Consider the following 16,887-nt stretch of genomic DNA (forward strand, 5'->3'; position numbering starts at 1 on the left):
GGTTGTTTGTTTTTTTCTTGTATATTTGTTTGAGTTCTTTGTAGATTCTGGAAATGAGCCCTTTGTCAGATGAGTAGATTGCAAAAATTTTCTCCCATTCTGTAGGTTGCCTGTTCACTCTGATGGTAGTTTCTTTTGCTGTGCAGAAGCTCTTTAGTTTAATGAGATCCCATTTGTCAATTTTGGCTTTTGCTGCCGTTGCTTTTGGTGTTTTAGACATGAAGTCCTTGCCCGTGCCTATGTCCTGAATGGTACTACCTAGATTTTCTTCTAGGGTTTTTATGGTATTAGGCCTTTTAGTTCTTTAGCTTGCCTGATTGCACTGGCTGGGACTTCCAGTACTATGTGAAATAGGAGTGGCAAGAGCAGGCATCCTTGCTTTGATCCTAGTCTTAGAGGTAAAGCTTTTGTTATTCACCATTGAGTATACATAAAGTAAGCTGTGGGTTTTAAAATTTTCATTAAGATGAAATAAAACTGAAACATTGTTTGACAGTTTCTTTTAAAGCTAAAAATGTGTGTGGTGTTATTTCTGAGGTCTCTCTTATGTTCTATGGTGTATATGTATGTTTTGGTACCAGTACCATGCTGTTTTGGTTACTATAGCTTTGTAGTATAGTTTGAAGCCAGGTAGCATGATGCCTCCAGCTTTGTTCTTTTTGCTTAGGATTGTCTTGGCTATACAGGCTTTTTTTGTTGTTACATATGAAATGTAAAGTAGTTTTTTCTAATTCTGCAAAAAAAGTCAATGGTAGCTTGATGGGAATAGTATTGAATCTATAAATTACTTTGGGCAGTGTGGCCATTGTCACGATATTGATTCTTCCTATCCACGAGCATGGAATGTTTTTCGATTTGTTTGCGTCCTGTCTTATTTCCTTAAGCAGTGCTTTGCAGTTCTCCTAGAAGAGTTCTTCACATCACTTGTAAGTTGTATTCCTAGGAACTTTATTATCTTTGTAGCAATTGTGAATGGAAGTTCATTCATGATTTGGCTCTCTGCTTGTCTATTGTTGGTGTATAGGAATGCCTGTGATTTTTGCACACTGATTTTGTATCCTGAGACTTAGCTGAAGCTGCTTATCAGCTTAAGGAGTTTTTTGGGGCAGAGACAAGGGTTGTGTTTTTTTTGAGACGGAGTCTCCCTCTATCTCCCAAGCTGGAGTGCAGTGTTGCTATCTCGGCTCACTGCAAGCTCCGCCTCCCGGGTTCACGTCATTCTCCTGCCTCAGTCTCCCAAGTCGCTGGGACTACAGGCACCCACCACCACGCCTGGCTAATTTTTTTTTTTGTATTTTTAGTAGAGATGGGGTTTCACCATGTTAGCCAAGATGGTCTCTATCTCCTGACCTCGTGATCCGCCCACCTCGGCCTCCCAAAGTGCTGGGATTACAGGCCTGAGATACTGTGCCAGGCCGACAAGGGATTTTCTAAGTAAACAATCATGTCGTCTGCAAACAGAGACAATTTGACTTCTTCTCTTTCTATTTAAATAAACTTTATTTCTTTCCGTTGCCTGATGGCCCTGGCCAGAACTTCCAATACTATGTTGAATAGGAGTGATGAGAGAGGGCATCCTTGTCTTGCGCCCATTTTCAAGGGGAATACTTCCAGCTTTTGCCCATTCAGTTTGATATTGGGTATGGGTTTGTCATAAATAGCTCTTATTATTTTGAGGTATGTTCCATCAATGCCTAGTTTGTTGAGAGTTTTCAACATGAAATGATATTGAATTTTATCAAAGGCCTTTTCTGCTTCTATTAAGATAATCATGGTTTTTGTCATTGGTTCTGTTTATGTGATGAATTACATTTATTGATTTGCCTATGTTGAACCAACCTTGAATCCCAAGGATGAAGTCGACTTGACCATGGTGGATAAGCTTTTTGATATGCTGCTGGATTTGGTTTGCCAGTATTTAATTGAGGATTTATCGTATCAATGTTCATCAGGGATATTGGCCTCTACAACCATCTGATCTTTGACAACCCAGACAAAAACAAGCAACAGGGAAAGGATTCCCTATTTAATAAATGGGTGCTAGGAAAACTGGCTAACCATATGCAGAAAACTGAAACTGGACCCCTTCCTTACACCTTATACAAAAATTAAGATGGATTAAAGACTTAAATGTAAAATCCAAAACCAAAAACAAACAAACAAAAACCCTAGAAGAAAACGTGGGTACAACCATTCAGGACAATAGGTTGTGGGCAAAGACTTCATGACTGAAACACCAAAAGCAATTGTAACAAAAACCAGAGTTGAAAAATGGGATCTAGTTAATCTAAAGAGCTTCTGCACAGCAAAAGAAACTAGCATCAGAGTGAACAGGCCATCTACAGAATGGGAGAAATTTTTTATAAACTACCCATCTGACAAGGGTCTAATATCCAGAATCTACAAGAAACTTAAAACACATTTACAAGAAGAAAAGCTCCATCAAAAAGTGGACAAAGGAATGAACAGACACTTGGTCAAAAGAAGACATTTATGTGGCCAAAAAACATATAAAAAAAGCTCATCATCACTGATCATTAGAGAAATGCAATTCAAAACCACAATGAGATACCATCTCATGCCAGTCAGAATAGAGATCATTAAAAAGTCAGGAAACAATAGATGCTGGCAAGGCTGTGGTGAAATAGGAATGTTTTTACACTGTTGGTGGGAGTGTAAATTAGTTGAACCATTGTGGAAGACAGTGTGGTGATTACTCAAGGCTCTAGAACCAGAAATAATACCATTACTGGACATATACCCAAAGGATGATAAATCATTCTACTACAAAGACACATGCATATGTATGTTTATTGCAGCACTATTTACAATAGCATAGACTTGGAACCATCTCAAATGCCCATCAGTGATAGACTGGTTAAAGAAAATGTGGCACATAAACACAATGGAATACTATCCAGCCATAAAGTAGAATGAGGTCATGTTAATTGCAGGGACATGGATGAAGCTGGAAGCCATCATTCTCAGCAAACTAACACAGGAACAAGAAAACACTACATGTTCTCACTCATAGTTAGGAGTTGAAAAGTGAAAACACATGGACACAGGGAGGGGAACAACACACACTGGGGCCTGTCAGGGGTTGGGGAGGAAGGGAAGGAAGAGCATTAGGACAAATAGCTAACACATGCAGGTTTTAAAACCTAGATGACAGGTTGATAGGTGCTGCAAACTACCATGCCACATGTAAACCTATGTAACCTGTACATTCTGCACACATATCCTGGAACTTAAAAAAAAAAAAAACCTCAAAAAACTAAAAAGGGATTTACTATAGGACCCAGATATTTTGCTCTCAGACATTTATCCGGAGACATAAAAACTTGTATTTACCCCAAATCCTATACATAAACATTTACATCAGGTTTATTTGTAATAGTCCCAAACTGGAAACTACCCAAATGTCCTTCTTTGGGCAAATGGTTAAGCAAACTGTTACGTCTATGCCATAGACTACTACTCAGCAATAAAAATGCATGCAATGATTTGGATAAACCTTAAGATAATTATGCTGAGTGAAAAACAGTTATCTCAAATATTGCATACTGTATGATTCCATTTAGATGGCATTCCTGACATAAAATTTTAAAGGTAGAGAAGAGATTCATGATTTAGGAATGTGTTAAGGATGGGTTAAATGGTATAAAGAGTATGAAAGAAACTTGTGGTAATAGTACAGTTTTGTGTCTCAATTGTAGTAGTCACTTGAAGCTATACTTACACACGTGCATAAAAAATAGTGAAAGATGAATATTCCCTATGAATTTTACCAGTATCAGTTTCCTGGATGAATATTCCCTATGAATTTTACCAGTATCAGTTTCCTGGTTTTGCTATTGTACTTTAGTTATACAAGATACTAACACTGAGAAAGGCTGGGAGAAGAATGAATAGGACATTTCTATACATATCTTTGAATTTGCTCAATATCTATAATATTTCAAAATAAAAAGTTAAAAATAGAAGACAGAATTAAATAAATCTAATTCCTCAGTCACACTAGCCATCTTTTAAGTGTCCTGTAATTACATGTAGCTAATGACTCCATATTGGATAGTGCAGAGTTATAGAATGCCCATCATTACAGAAATTCTGTTAACATTGCTATAGACACTCGAATGTCTGACGGAGCTTTAGAATTCACTTGAAACATATTCAATGATAGCATTAAAAGAAAATGCTACCCTTGCTACATAAGCCAAATTCAAGGTCTTCTCTTTTAAAGATACTAGTTATTACTCCACAGTTATTCCTCAACTACCAGTAAGGGCAGCCACACCATCTGTTATGTAAGCAAAAGGAAATGAGTAACTTTGGTCCCCCACCCCCAGAAATGGCCCAACTATTTTTCTATTTCCCTTCTCTTCTGTTCACGATGTGGGGAAAGTGGGTCACGTCACTAATTTTGTGCTCATTTAAAGAAACCTGGGCCTTGGAACTTTCTTAGAAGGTGTTACATCATACTCAGAACCACATATGAGATATTCAGGATTTCCCAGATGATTCAAATAATTTTCTTCATTTTACACATGACTTTAACTGCATTTTAGTAGTTCAAATTTTTATGAATATTTAGACAATTGAATTTGGCAGTTGACAATTTTTCTCATGTTCTTTTTCTGGGTATTTTTGCATTCTGTGTTTATATTTTATAGTAATACATTTACTTATACAGAATTTAAAGATAAAAGGTAATAAAATTTAAAAATTGTTTGGGAAAGGATTAACTTTTCAATGTATTGGCAAGGGACAATTGGTTACTGGTTAGAAAAATAGAGTGATTCCTATCTTACTCTATACAAAAGGCATAAACTATAGGTGGATTTAATATCTACATATAAAAAGAAAACTTTAAAATTTTAGAATAAAATGGAAGGATATTTTTAATTACCTTGGGATAAGGAAGAGCTTCTTAAAGAATATATGAAAAGCACAAACTATAGTATGAATGATTAATACATTTGACTACAATAAAATTAAAATTTATGTTTTTAAAAACTGTAAAAAAAGAAACCTAACATACAGCCAAGACTAGAAGTAATTTGCAATATAACAAAAGATCAGAATCCAAAATACATGAAGAGCTTAGATAAGCAATTTAGAAAAAGAGTCAATAGCAAAATATGCGAAAGATTTGAAGACAACTAGGAGAAAATATATAAATCATTAACAATGATCAATAAATGATTGAGACTCAGTCTCTTCTGTCATAACAGAAATGAAAATTCATTTTTTTATAACCATCAGCTTGACAAGTGAATACATTTTAACATCGAAATGACTGAACATATCTGCAGAAAAATTAATATGCCACTTTCCTCCTCCTCCTGGGTTCAAGCGAACCTCTCATATCAGCCTCCAACTAGCTGGGACTACAGGATGGTCTTGAGCCTCTGAGCTCAAGCAATCTATCAGCCTCAGCCTCCCAAAGTGCTGGGATTACAGGTGTGAGGCACCATGCCCAGCCAATATATAACTTTAATTGAAGTAACTTGTACAACTATCACCCAGCTCAAGAAACCTTCGTATACCTTTTCTAAGTCACAATACCTTTATTCTCGACTAGTTGTAACTATTACCTTGAGCTTTTTCAAGATCTGATGATAGTCTATGGGGGGGAAAAAAGCCCTGAACTTTGTAGCATTTGCTTATGTCCATGAAGTAAATATTCCCATTGTGGCAGATTTTTAAGCTCCCAACATTTCAACTGACTTGCCCAGTTCCTAAAAACCTAACAAATAATTCTCGTATGTATGAGCCTATTCAGCACTCATGTCAATTCTGCCATTTCTTTGGGTTTCCTTCTTCTTCTTTTTTTTTTTACTACCTAAGTGAGCATCTTTAAATAGTTTTTAGTTGCTTCTGACAATATTATGTAACTTAATGAAATTATTTTCCTTCTGATATTCTGGAAGAGTTTAAATAGCATTGAGATTATCTTCTCTTTAAAGGTTTAGTTAACTCCTATAAGAAACTACCTCGATTTACTGATATTTTTCTTCTTTTTTTTTTTTTTTTTTTTAATGAGTTCTATCTGACAACTTTCTTCCATGGAAATCAGACTGTTCCAATTTTTCAAAATCTCCTTTCTGGTCCATTTTGATAAATTCTCCTAGAAACTTATTTCTTCTGTTTTCACGTTTATTTACATATATTTGAGAAAGCAGCTTTATGATACTTTTTTTTTTTTTTTTCTAAGATTATTACTCTCTTCTAAGGTTATTGCTCTCATCTTTTTTATGTTTGGATTTTTTTCTCCTATTTTTTTCTTGATAGCATTCTAAATATATTTTCTATATCTTTTTGGTTTAGAGTTAGTTTTAGGATTTATTCATAACTTCTAGTGTTTTGTTTTCTGATTCATTGATCTGTTTGTAATTTTATTAGTTTTTCCCAACCTCTTCTTTCTGAATTCTTGAGCCATCTATTTAATCAGTGTTTTTTGTAACTTGCGTATTAATGTATATAGTTAAGGCTACTTGTTTTTCTCTGAGCATGTTACTTTACATTCTTCAGAATGAATTTTATTTAGCAAAAAGTGTACTAAATTGTGATTTAGGACACATAGACTTCGATCCTGTTTCTCTCTGTGCATAGCAGTGTCATTTGAGCATGTTATTTTGTCTTTCTCCCTAGGTTTCAGCTTCCCCAACTAGAAAATGAGAAAATATTTGATCTCATAACTTCTATTTTGCTTTCTAATTTTATGAAATATACCCTCATACCCAGGTTGCGACTCCAAGAATTTGAATTGAGTCTACAACGTGAATTCTAAAGTCTCAAACTTTTTTTTCCTAACATACTAGTAAGTCTATGAACTATAGTCTCTGGTGTAATCAAAACGACATGCTTCTTTTCATTCTTTGTCTACAAAATGAGGTCCTGAGCATCAAGCAGATTCAGGGTCTACATAGACATTCTTCACTAACTTGGAACATTTTGTCAGAATCAATCAGCTGTTGGAAGTTACTATGGAAGGTTCACGAGGAAGCATTTTCCAAGATCCTTTGAAATTCTTGAAATACACAATCATTAGCAATGCAAAATCAAACAGAATGCAGTCTTATTGAATGGGTTAAGATGAAGTTACAACAAATATTGTGTCAGAGTAAACATGAGAAAATAGATTTTCTAAGGTCTAGAAGTTAGAAATATGAATAACGAGGATATTATTAAACATGGACAGATTCTGTATCCAAGCGTTCCTTAAAAAATAAGAACAATTTATTTTGTGCTAATAAAAATATGTTAGGGAATAGCAAACAGATTGTCACAGAATCTTTAACTCATCCGTATTACATAAAATTCACATGTGAAATTACTGTTTTTGTTTTAAAATCAAAATAGCAACTGCAAAATCAAAGTACTTTGTGGAAGAGTGAACATCACTACAACAAAATGAAATACCTTAAGTTGTTTGTCTGTCTCTGTATTTAAATATTAATACAAACCCAGTATATTTTACTTACTAATGTAGAAAAATCCAAGAAGGGGAATTAGTAGAGAAATTAAACAAAATATCATTCATTTACAGTAGTTTACTGAGAGATATTTTGTCTTCTGTTTTATAAAATGTTATTATGTAACAATAGCAATCATTGACCTCTCTGTATAACCCTACACGGTCTAAATAAAGGTCTAAATAAATCACTTCTGAATAGTTTTTCTGTACAGTTCACCACATTTCTAACTATAGGAATGTAATCTTGCAGCCTTAAAAAACACGTTGATTTTTATGGACATAAAGAGACCAGGTTAATTAATGATGCTAAAATATGATAAACATAATTTATGCTTTACCTCTCACAAAAAGGGAAAGAAAAGTTGTGTTACATGCCACATTTTGTTTAAAGATTTATGATGCAGTGTAATTTCCATTTCCCTTATAATAAATATTTAAAAGACATATTAAACACTTCACCTAATTGCAAACCTTATAGGAAAATATTAGGGTGATGGTTTGGAAGCACAAAAACATTTACTGTCACTCTGTGCTTTGTACGTTCTTTCATAAATCAGTACTGGAAGCACACAAGCCAACAAAACTCTGAAATTCTGGCCAAACAGTTCCCAGTTATGTGCAAGAGATCACTGCTTCTCAAAATGCCAAACTGGACTTAAAATTTAAATAATAGAATATAAATTGCTGGACATAATTAGGAAGATAATGTGTGAGCATGTATTTTGGCTAGACTCTGCTTAAAATTTTGAATTTTTTCCTTATGACCTGTATAAGCTTGGATAAGTTACCTAGATCATTTTGGGCTCACTTTATTTTCTAAATGGGAGTGATGATACCTACTTTGTAGAGTTGTTATAAAGTCAAAATGAGGTAGCTGTGCAACAGCTTTTGGTACATGGTAAGCAACTATAAAATTTTCATTTCTCTTGTGATGATCATCTTTTATAATCAGCCATTGTTTAAAAATATAGAACTTAATGTAAAAGATAAAATGTGAACATGCACATAAAAATATGGGAAAATATTTCCAAAAAATGACTTAACATAGAAACTGGAGTTAGGAAAATATTCAAAATTAGACTAATGTGGCCAGTGCCAAATAAAATACAACACTAGACTCCTGGACAAAGGATACGGTAGGTTGGTCTCTTTCCCATCATTAAGTGGATTTCTAATTATGTTGTATATGTTGTTTCAGAGGCAAAGGCCCATTGAAAAATACATCTGATGTCATTAATGCTGCCAAGAAAATTGCCGAAGCAGGTTCTCGAATGGACAAATTAGCCCGCGCTGTGGCTGATCAGGTAATAGAAGAGGGAAGAGTGGGCACATGCTGAGTGGAATCACTAATTAGCGCTTGGGTTTTGTAATTAGTTTCATGCACCCTATAAAATGCCTCTGAGGAATGAATCAGAGGGGAGAATCACTGATATTTTACACACTGGCATCTGACTCTCCTGACACTGTGCTGGTGGCAAAGGTAGGTTTAGCTCTGGAGAGAATGCTAAGGCTTCTAACCAAAATTCCTTGAGAAGAACACATTACTTAGGAGACAGAGTCATGGATTGTCCCAGCCTTCCCCATTGAGAAAGGCAACTGTACTGCATAATGAAGGGGGGAAAAGCAGATTTTTAAATTTTCATTGTTGGGCTCTTGGTTTAAATATATTTTTAGAGATTCCTACATAATGCCCTCTTTTGTTTACTTCATGGTACTTATCACATTTAAAAATATATATATTTAATTCATTGCTTTACTTTATTTTTCTGTCGCCCCCAGGAAATTTAGATTGTACATTTTAACTGACTGACAGAATGAAAAAAGGAGAGAAAAGAGCAACCTGTCTTGTGGTCAGGCAACTGAATTAGCAGAGCTTTAGGGATGTGATGGGTCATGATTTGATGGTTTAAGAAATTGTCAAGGACTCTTCCAGGACTAGAATGGAAACTGGGGGTAGCACAGTCAGGGGCATTTGGAGATCAAAGGGCAGAAACCAGTTGTGGAATTTGGGAGAACATCATGTTTTTAAATATAGAAAGAAGAAAGTAGAACTTCACCTTTTGTTATTTAATATGGATCTTACTCTAATGATACTCATCATAATTCATAATAACTTATGCTCCACCATAAATGGGATCATTCCACATGATCAAGAACCTTCAGCTTTCAGCCTTATTATAACCCGGACTCAGAGGCATCAGAGATAAATGAAATTCTCAAGAATATCTCTTAATGCTTTCAAACCAAACTAGGATATACATTAAAAGAGTCCTGACCTTGAATGTTTATTTCCATACTTTTCTTTTTATTTGGCTTGAATGGGAACTTTAAAATTCTATTCTAAATGTCTTATTGCAATTATAGTCCATTTCTTATAAGAGTGAGTTAGGTAGTAGACTTTTCCAGGTAACTAACTGTTGATTATCCCTATAAGCAACAGTGGTTTACAGTTGGAACCACTTCAGATGGATTGTATCATAAAATATAAGTTTTGGAAAAAAAATTATATATACTATTATCTACATGGAAAGATTAACATGAATTTACTTAGTATACTGCAGTACATTGATGCAAGCTGGAGATATTGAAAGAGAATTGCATCCTTCTCCATATATGGCTCTAGTCTCTGATGATCTGATGATTTCTGAGTCTTTGTGTTGCTTATTATAGTTTTTCTCCCTCATTCCTACATATAAGGGTTGCTCCTCTAAATACTTACTGCCACAGCATCCCAGGCTCTAACATCCTTCATTCAAGTCAATACCAAATTCACACATCTTGTAAAGGCTGAGAAAACAAAACAAACAAAACCCCAGATGATTTTACTATCAGGATTGCACCTAAGAGTCAATGAATTCTCATTTCAATTTTATTTTACATATAAGATGGCTAATCCAAGAAATTTTTTTGACTTTTGACTTTTGGAGAAACACTTATTGATTAAGATAACTCAAGTACTATGATAATTTGAGAACCTCTCACAGTTTGTAGGAGTCGAGTGTTAACACATTGCTATTGCCTAATTTCAGGGCAATATCAACCATGAGGCTTCACAGCATAAACTGAGGATTTTTTGTTTTTTGTTTTTTGACAGGCTTCCGTAAGTATTCCAGAAAGTTCATGTAAAGAAAGGAAGAGACAATGAATTTACTTGAAAATATGCATACAAAAAAATTACCAACTAGAAAAGGCCACATTCTTTTTCTGCAAATGTTGAGAAGAGTTCCGATGTGTAGAGTGACCAGAAATTGACCACCCACCAATTTGCTAGGAAGGACTTCTTGGGAGTGAAAATGAATGGAGTTTGAGTGGCTGTTTCATTATACTTTAAATCTCAATGGCGAAAAGTATTTCTCGGCATCTTCAGGCCCCTCAAGTTCAATAGCTTTGGTTGTGACTTTTGTTTTAGATTTTACCTTTTTGGGCTTTCATTTTCAACTAACTGTGCAACCTGAAGCATAACTAAAAACAGTTGATATGTGAAAAACACATCAAACACTCAAACACACACACACACACCCCAGGATACTAAATTTATTTTGAGATTAAGTGACAGAGTATTTAAATGCTATTTCACAGTAACTCAAACAGATGAAGTTTAAACCTAACCCTCTTTGTGGCATTATTATTCTCATTAGCTGTGAAATAACTTGCAATTTTTGATAAAGAAATCTTTTATTCAGAAAAATGTTATCAAATACTGCTCCTATTTCCATGATTTAGGAGTTACTTTTCTTGATTCATCATGCCTTTTTAAATGTGTATTTTAACTACTTTGGTTTAAATAATAGAATAGAATGAGTATTACCAAGGTCTGGATTAATTACATTTATTTTGCCAGAAAATATTTTATAAACATTGGAGATATGCATGCCATATAAACATTTTACGGACTGTTGCATTTCTAATTACTGTTCCATTGAGATAGAACTCTGTTTAATTTGCTGCAAGGTATTTGTATCAAAAGCCTTGTCAGCCCTCTGGGGAGATATCATTTTAAAGTTAATTCCTTTCTGTGTATGGGTCCCTGGAGTAGGATAAATATTACAGTATGAAGTACTTATAAGAAGCTAAAAACAGTCTCTGTGGAATTCTGTCTTGATAAATGCAGTTAGTGAAAAAATACCACAATGGTAAGTGTTAAATATAAAAAATATCCCTTTATCGTTTATTCAATAGATGGTTATATGTAATCACTAGCTTTACAGTATTGATAAAAGAATTTCCTTTCTTGAGCTTGAAGGAAACTTAGCTCAGAGTCTTTCTCCCATCCTCTTATTCTAAATAAGATACTTTAGTTGTGGCTGCAGGTACTTATTTCTTACAGTATCAAGGATTTGGTGATTTTATATCCTTTACAAGTGCCAAATTGATACAGAACAATTAAATGACCTGGAAGTAGCTCAAGCTGAACCTTTGATAGCAAAAGAAATATACAGGTATCTCAATTCCTCAGTAGCCATTGGCAATGGAGCCTCAGGAATGTTTTCAGGAGTCACGTAAACGTCTCTAGAAGTGTTCAGCCAAGCCCTGTGTGTGCTTGATGGACACCCGCCTACTTTGGTCATAATGAAAATTCAGACTCCTTAGCCAGAGTTAACTCTGGTGCATCCATTAAAGGACTCTGTTGCTACTCTTACAAACTTGTTTCAGCTGGCTTCAAATCATTCTATCGAATTTGTTTTTCTTACAGTGGTCATGAACCATTTCAGTCTCTCACTTATAGGCACGTTATTTTGTCGCTTAAAGTTTGATAAATATTAAATTCCAAAAAGTGTAATAAACTTTTTCATAAATAAATTATACATTTATTAAAGAATCAAAGGAAACGAATTGATTTTCTTCTGCCGACGGACTGGATTGAAACTGTCCCCTATGCTTGGCAGAGACTGCCACACAAAGTGATTTACTTCTAGCATCCTTTGGTCCTCTGCATTAAAATAACATTTCACATAGTGAAAGTTGAAGAAAAATGTAAAATATTTAGGTTTCTTTAGAGTTTAGAAGACAGCAGGTAAAAATACTCAAACATGTATAGAAGTCCCAATAAGACTTTCTGGAATATCTTCGATATTCTTCTGATACAATTTTATTAAAGTAGAACCAACCATTCTAAACTACAGTCTGTGGCCTTTCTAAAATGCCTGTGAAGTTAAATGAATGTAATTAAGGTATATGACACTGAAACCTTTTCTTCCTGTAGCTTTTCTATAACAAATGTTAGAAACTGAAGAATACTTACTAATCAAGATCACTCTTTTAATGTTTTATAGTGTCCTGATTCAGCATGTAAGCAGGATTTATTAGCTTACCTTCAACGAATCGCCTTGTATTGTCATCAGCTTAATATCTGCAGCAAGGTGAAGGCAGAAGTGCAGAATCTGGGAGGAGAGCTCATTGTGTCAGGGGTAAGCTGGACTTGGGCTTCACAATGTAAAGTTCCCACCGTTGTACTTCCAAGGCAAATATTCTTGGCAACAGTACTGCTAAAAACACCAAACTACAGTAATTTATAGGGAGGGTTTGTTTTTTTTTAATATTATCACCATTATTCCAGACCTTACAATAACTCACAAAGAGCAATTTGATTTTCCAATTACCCTGTGTTTATTCTAGCCTTGTAAAATCTCCATTCTTCACAAGAAAACTAATTTTGTAGTCTGGAAACTCATTGCCAAGCTGTGACTATTACAATTATTTGGGGCTTTTGTATATTTACTCATTGTGAGTCTACTTCCTTTTGTTAGTGCTAGTAATTTTCATTCTGTATTCGGGAGCCAGACTCTCTATGTGTGGATTGTGTTCACATGTTAGAGACGATGAAAACAATAGGAATTCATTCATCAGGTTCCAATGCATACTAGGTTATCAGTAACCCTTGAAAGCCAGAAGATGTTTGAGTTTAATACAGGTTGATGTGCTGTTGCCAAAAACTAACATAATTGTCGAACACTAACAATTATATATTCTTTGCTCAATCACTCCAGTGTTTCGTTTCTCATGAAAATATAATTATCTAGTCCATTTTTGTCAAATTCCTAGAAATAAGTTCAATGAATATTTAGAAGAATCACAATTTCTTGGCAAGATTTCCAAATATGTGTTGAGGTTCTTCACCTTGGCTTCTTCTCCTCCCTCAACCCCTTTCTCTCAACACAGGGTGCCATTTGTTGCAAATTATTTGCAAGTCCAGAAATGTGGCTCTGACACCTTAGTTCTTTTCCCAGACATGATGCTACCATTTCAAGTGAGTAATTACAGGCACATAATATTATCAGCATGGTGAATACCTTATGAAAATCCGACTAATCACAAAGGTCAGTTCTTCCTGAAGCCATTTTTGGAAATTTAGAAGTTTGGCCATTTGGTAAAAATATGTGGACAAATCATTCTTGAACCCAAATATTTTTGTCCCCATATTGTTTGAGTTGCAGAAAACATAGCTGGGAAAAGAACTGATCTGGCTTGCATAGAGACACCATCTGGAAAGCCTGTTTCATGCAGTCCCACCTAGAGCCCTGTAAATTGGCTATTTTGTGCCTCTTCCCAAAGCACAGTCACCTCTTTGCATTTCCAACATGATCCTGCTTCAACATTCTTCAACAACCAAGAGCAATCTGTCTTGCAATGTGTCCTTTCTGCCAAGCTGGTAATTACCAAGATTCTCTCGCCAAGAAGTGATCAAATCATCGCATCTTCCTTGCTGCCTTTCTTATCTTCAGCCTTGATGGTATAGTTTCCCATACCACTCAGCTTTCATGTCCATCTGTATATAGCCCCTGTGGAACTGAGTGCTTTTTGTTCAGCTTGCCTTGTGTGCTTTTATTTGTTACTTTCTAATCTTATTATTTACGTGGATGCGCAAAGCATCTTTGTGGATCTCAGACTCCACAACCTCATCTGGGCAGTTTTTACTAGCAGAGCCGCTCTCCATCATCCTCTCAGTACCCATTGTTTGTCACTGCCTCCAAAGCTTCATTGCCATTGTATTTTCCTCATTTAGATGTAGTCCAAACCATCACTGGCTTTTATCACTTGCACTGTTGGCTTTTTTAGAGGTGTTTGAGATTGGGAACACCATCAAGAAGCCTGTTTCCTTCTTTGAGTCTTGTTGGCACAGTTCATAAATCCTTGCATGGGAGAAGGCTTCTTTTAGAAGAATGTTGTACAACTTGATAATAATTCTAAGGCAAATGCATTATAAAAAGTTTGCTAGATATGCTCGGTCATGGGCCTGCTCTTGGCTTCCTCATGATTTATTCCAAGCTTGATTGCTGTTTGGTGCCACACCTACATCTGTAGTCTGCTGTCTTTGCCAATTCTGCCTCCATCTTATTCTTCATGCTCCTTCACTGATGGCCAATGGAGAAAAAAAAAAAAAAAAAAATGAATATGCTTACTGTGCAAAATAGCCACAAATGACTGCTTTCAAAGTTCTGAAAGAGTCAAGAATGGGAGACCCCATACACACACATTTTCAATGATTTTGCCAAGAAAGTTACACCCTTTTATTTTGTCACATGGCATGGCAAAGTTGCTGTTTTTTTCTTTTCCAGGAGAAGCCATCATAGTTTAACGTACAATCAAAAAAGAAATACTTAAATCTTCTTTCTTTTTTCCCTGTGTTTATACACATGGGATTCAAAGCCATGGCTTTTCTGAAATGTATGAAAGCCCCCAGGAAAGTTACATTTGTTAGAAATCAACCTCTCTACCAAAACAAAGAGATTCGGACATATTATTTCCATTTTGCCAAGAAAAGTGATTTTGATGTCAAAACAGAGAGTCACATTTTTAGTCTTATGCTGGCATGATGAACATATGTTAAGCAAAATGCACAATTATGTCTTATGTCAGCGTGTTTTTGTTTTATGTGATTCTATGTATACAAACTGAGAAAGGCCTCTTGTGTTGTGTCTGCTTTTGGCTTGAGAGGTGGGGACAGATAATTCAACAGGTCTTGGAGGAGAATGGATACTAAAGCTCTCTAGGCATCATGATGGCGAACTACAGAAATAAAGCAGTGCAGGATGTATGCCTATGTATGCTCACCCACTCAACTGCTATCTAAGAAATACCATTGGTTTTCTACCTGGCAATTAGGTTTTTTTTTGTCGTTGGCTTAAACCTGTCTCAGTAACCAAAAGGTGATATTCTTCTTAAAGTAGAAAATGCATGTGTGAGCCAATTCAGCTTAACCTGGTTACTAAGGGAGTAATGGAAAAGAAAAAATATGATAGAATTGTTAAAGTGAAAGTAGAGGTAACTGAGCTCCAGAAGATTAAACAGTCTATAAACTGGCTTTATTTATTTGCTTAGTTTAAGGTTTGATTAAATTCTTAAGCCAGTTTACAGGCTTTTTGAGAAAAAGAATAGTGAAAGCAGAAAGAAAGAAAGAGGGGAGGAGAGAAGAGAAGAGGCATAAAGGAAGAAGGTTGAAGAAAAGAAAAAAGAGAAAGTCAAGGATAACTTATCATAAATTAGTTTAGTGCAAATAATGTACATTAAATGTGACAGCATTATCTTATGGAAGAAAAGTTAAGCTATGTATTTTTTAGTATTTAAATACTATTTTGAATTCAAATGTGTTCCAGTATCATAATATGGGTATTATCTGTATATTTAATTATCATGTTTTTGACTAATTTTTGTTTGCTAGGTTTCACAGGGTTTAATCAGCGCCTTTAAAGTTAAAAATGGAGATGTATACATGGATCTGGAAAAATAAAAATCATTCTATGACCTTTAATATTTTGTAGCTACCAAAAGATTTATACATTGCGTATGATTCTGAACAAAATTAGAATTACTAATGTAGGATTTTTAAATTATGCATACTGAATATCAAACATTCTAATAAACCTGATGGAGCCTACCTAAACTGTTTTTTAAAGTTAAAGGATAACAGGAGCCTCATTATAACAATGAAGTCAGAACATAACAGCAATAACCCTACTTTGATCAGGAATTCGATGTTCGGGAGAGACGAGGATGTAATTTATGGCCAAATGTACACAAAAATGGTACAAATTTTAATAGATTTTATTACATATAAATGTCTTTATATTAACAAAATATTTGAATCAAGTTTGGAAGTGAGGAATGCTAGTTGCTTAAGTCCTTGGGCTGAAGGAATGAATTACTGACCTATTCCTGAGAGACTGAGAAGCTTGCCCAAATATGTACTTTTGTTCTTTGCCATTTAAATATCTCTTTTCCAAATCTGAATGCCTCTCAATTGGGCTTAGGGGAGAGGTTTGGCAAGGCGAACAAGTTATTCTTGTGACACTGGTAGGATTTGAATGGGTAGAGAACACTGGAGACTGAGGGGTCAATTATAGTAATTCTTGTTGCCCATGTTTCACATTATTTTTAAAAATTGGACTCTAATTATAATCAACATG

The 16,887-nt window shown here is 34.9% G+C and overlaps 1 protein-coding gene across 7 annotated transcripts in view; it reads left to right on the forward strand.

Moving 5' to 3' along the window:
• The window catches only part of CTNNA2 (catenin alpha 2), a 1,159,566-nt gene that overhangs the window by 1,106,399 nt on the left and 36,280 nt on the right, over nucleotides 1–16,887 (forward strand). For 6 of the 7 annotated variants that reach the window (XM_023224974.1, XM_023224976.1, XM_023224975.1 and 3 more), the window contains 2 exons: nucleotides 8,682–8,787; nucleotides 12,757–12,891. In XM_023224974.1, coding sequence (XP_023080742.1) covers nucleotides 8,682–8,787; nucleotides 12,757–12,891 — 241 coding nt within the window. The remainder of the gene's footprint in view (nucleotides 1–8,681; nucleotides 8,788–12,756; nucleotides 12,892–16,887) is intronic. The other variant, XM_023224980.1, reaches the window with a different exon arrangement.

Source organism: Piliocolobus tephrosceles, chromosome 15, assembly GCF_002776525.5.
Source record: "Piliocolobus tephrosceles isolate RC106 chromosome 15, ASM277652v3, whole genome shotgun sequence".
Taxonomy (NCBI): Eukaryota; Metazoa; Chordata; class Mammalia; order Primates; family Cercopithecidae; genus Piliocolobus; species Piliocolobus tephrosceles.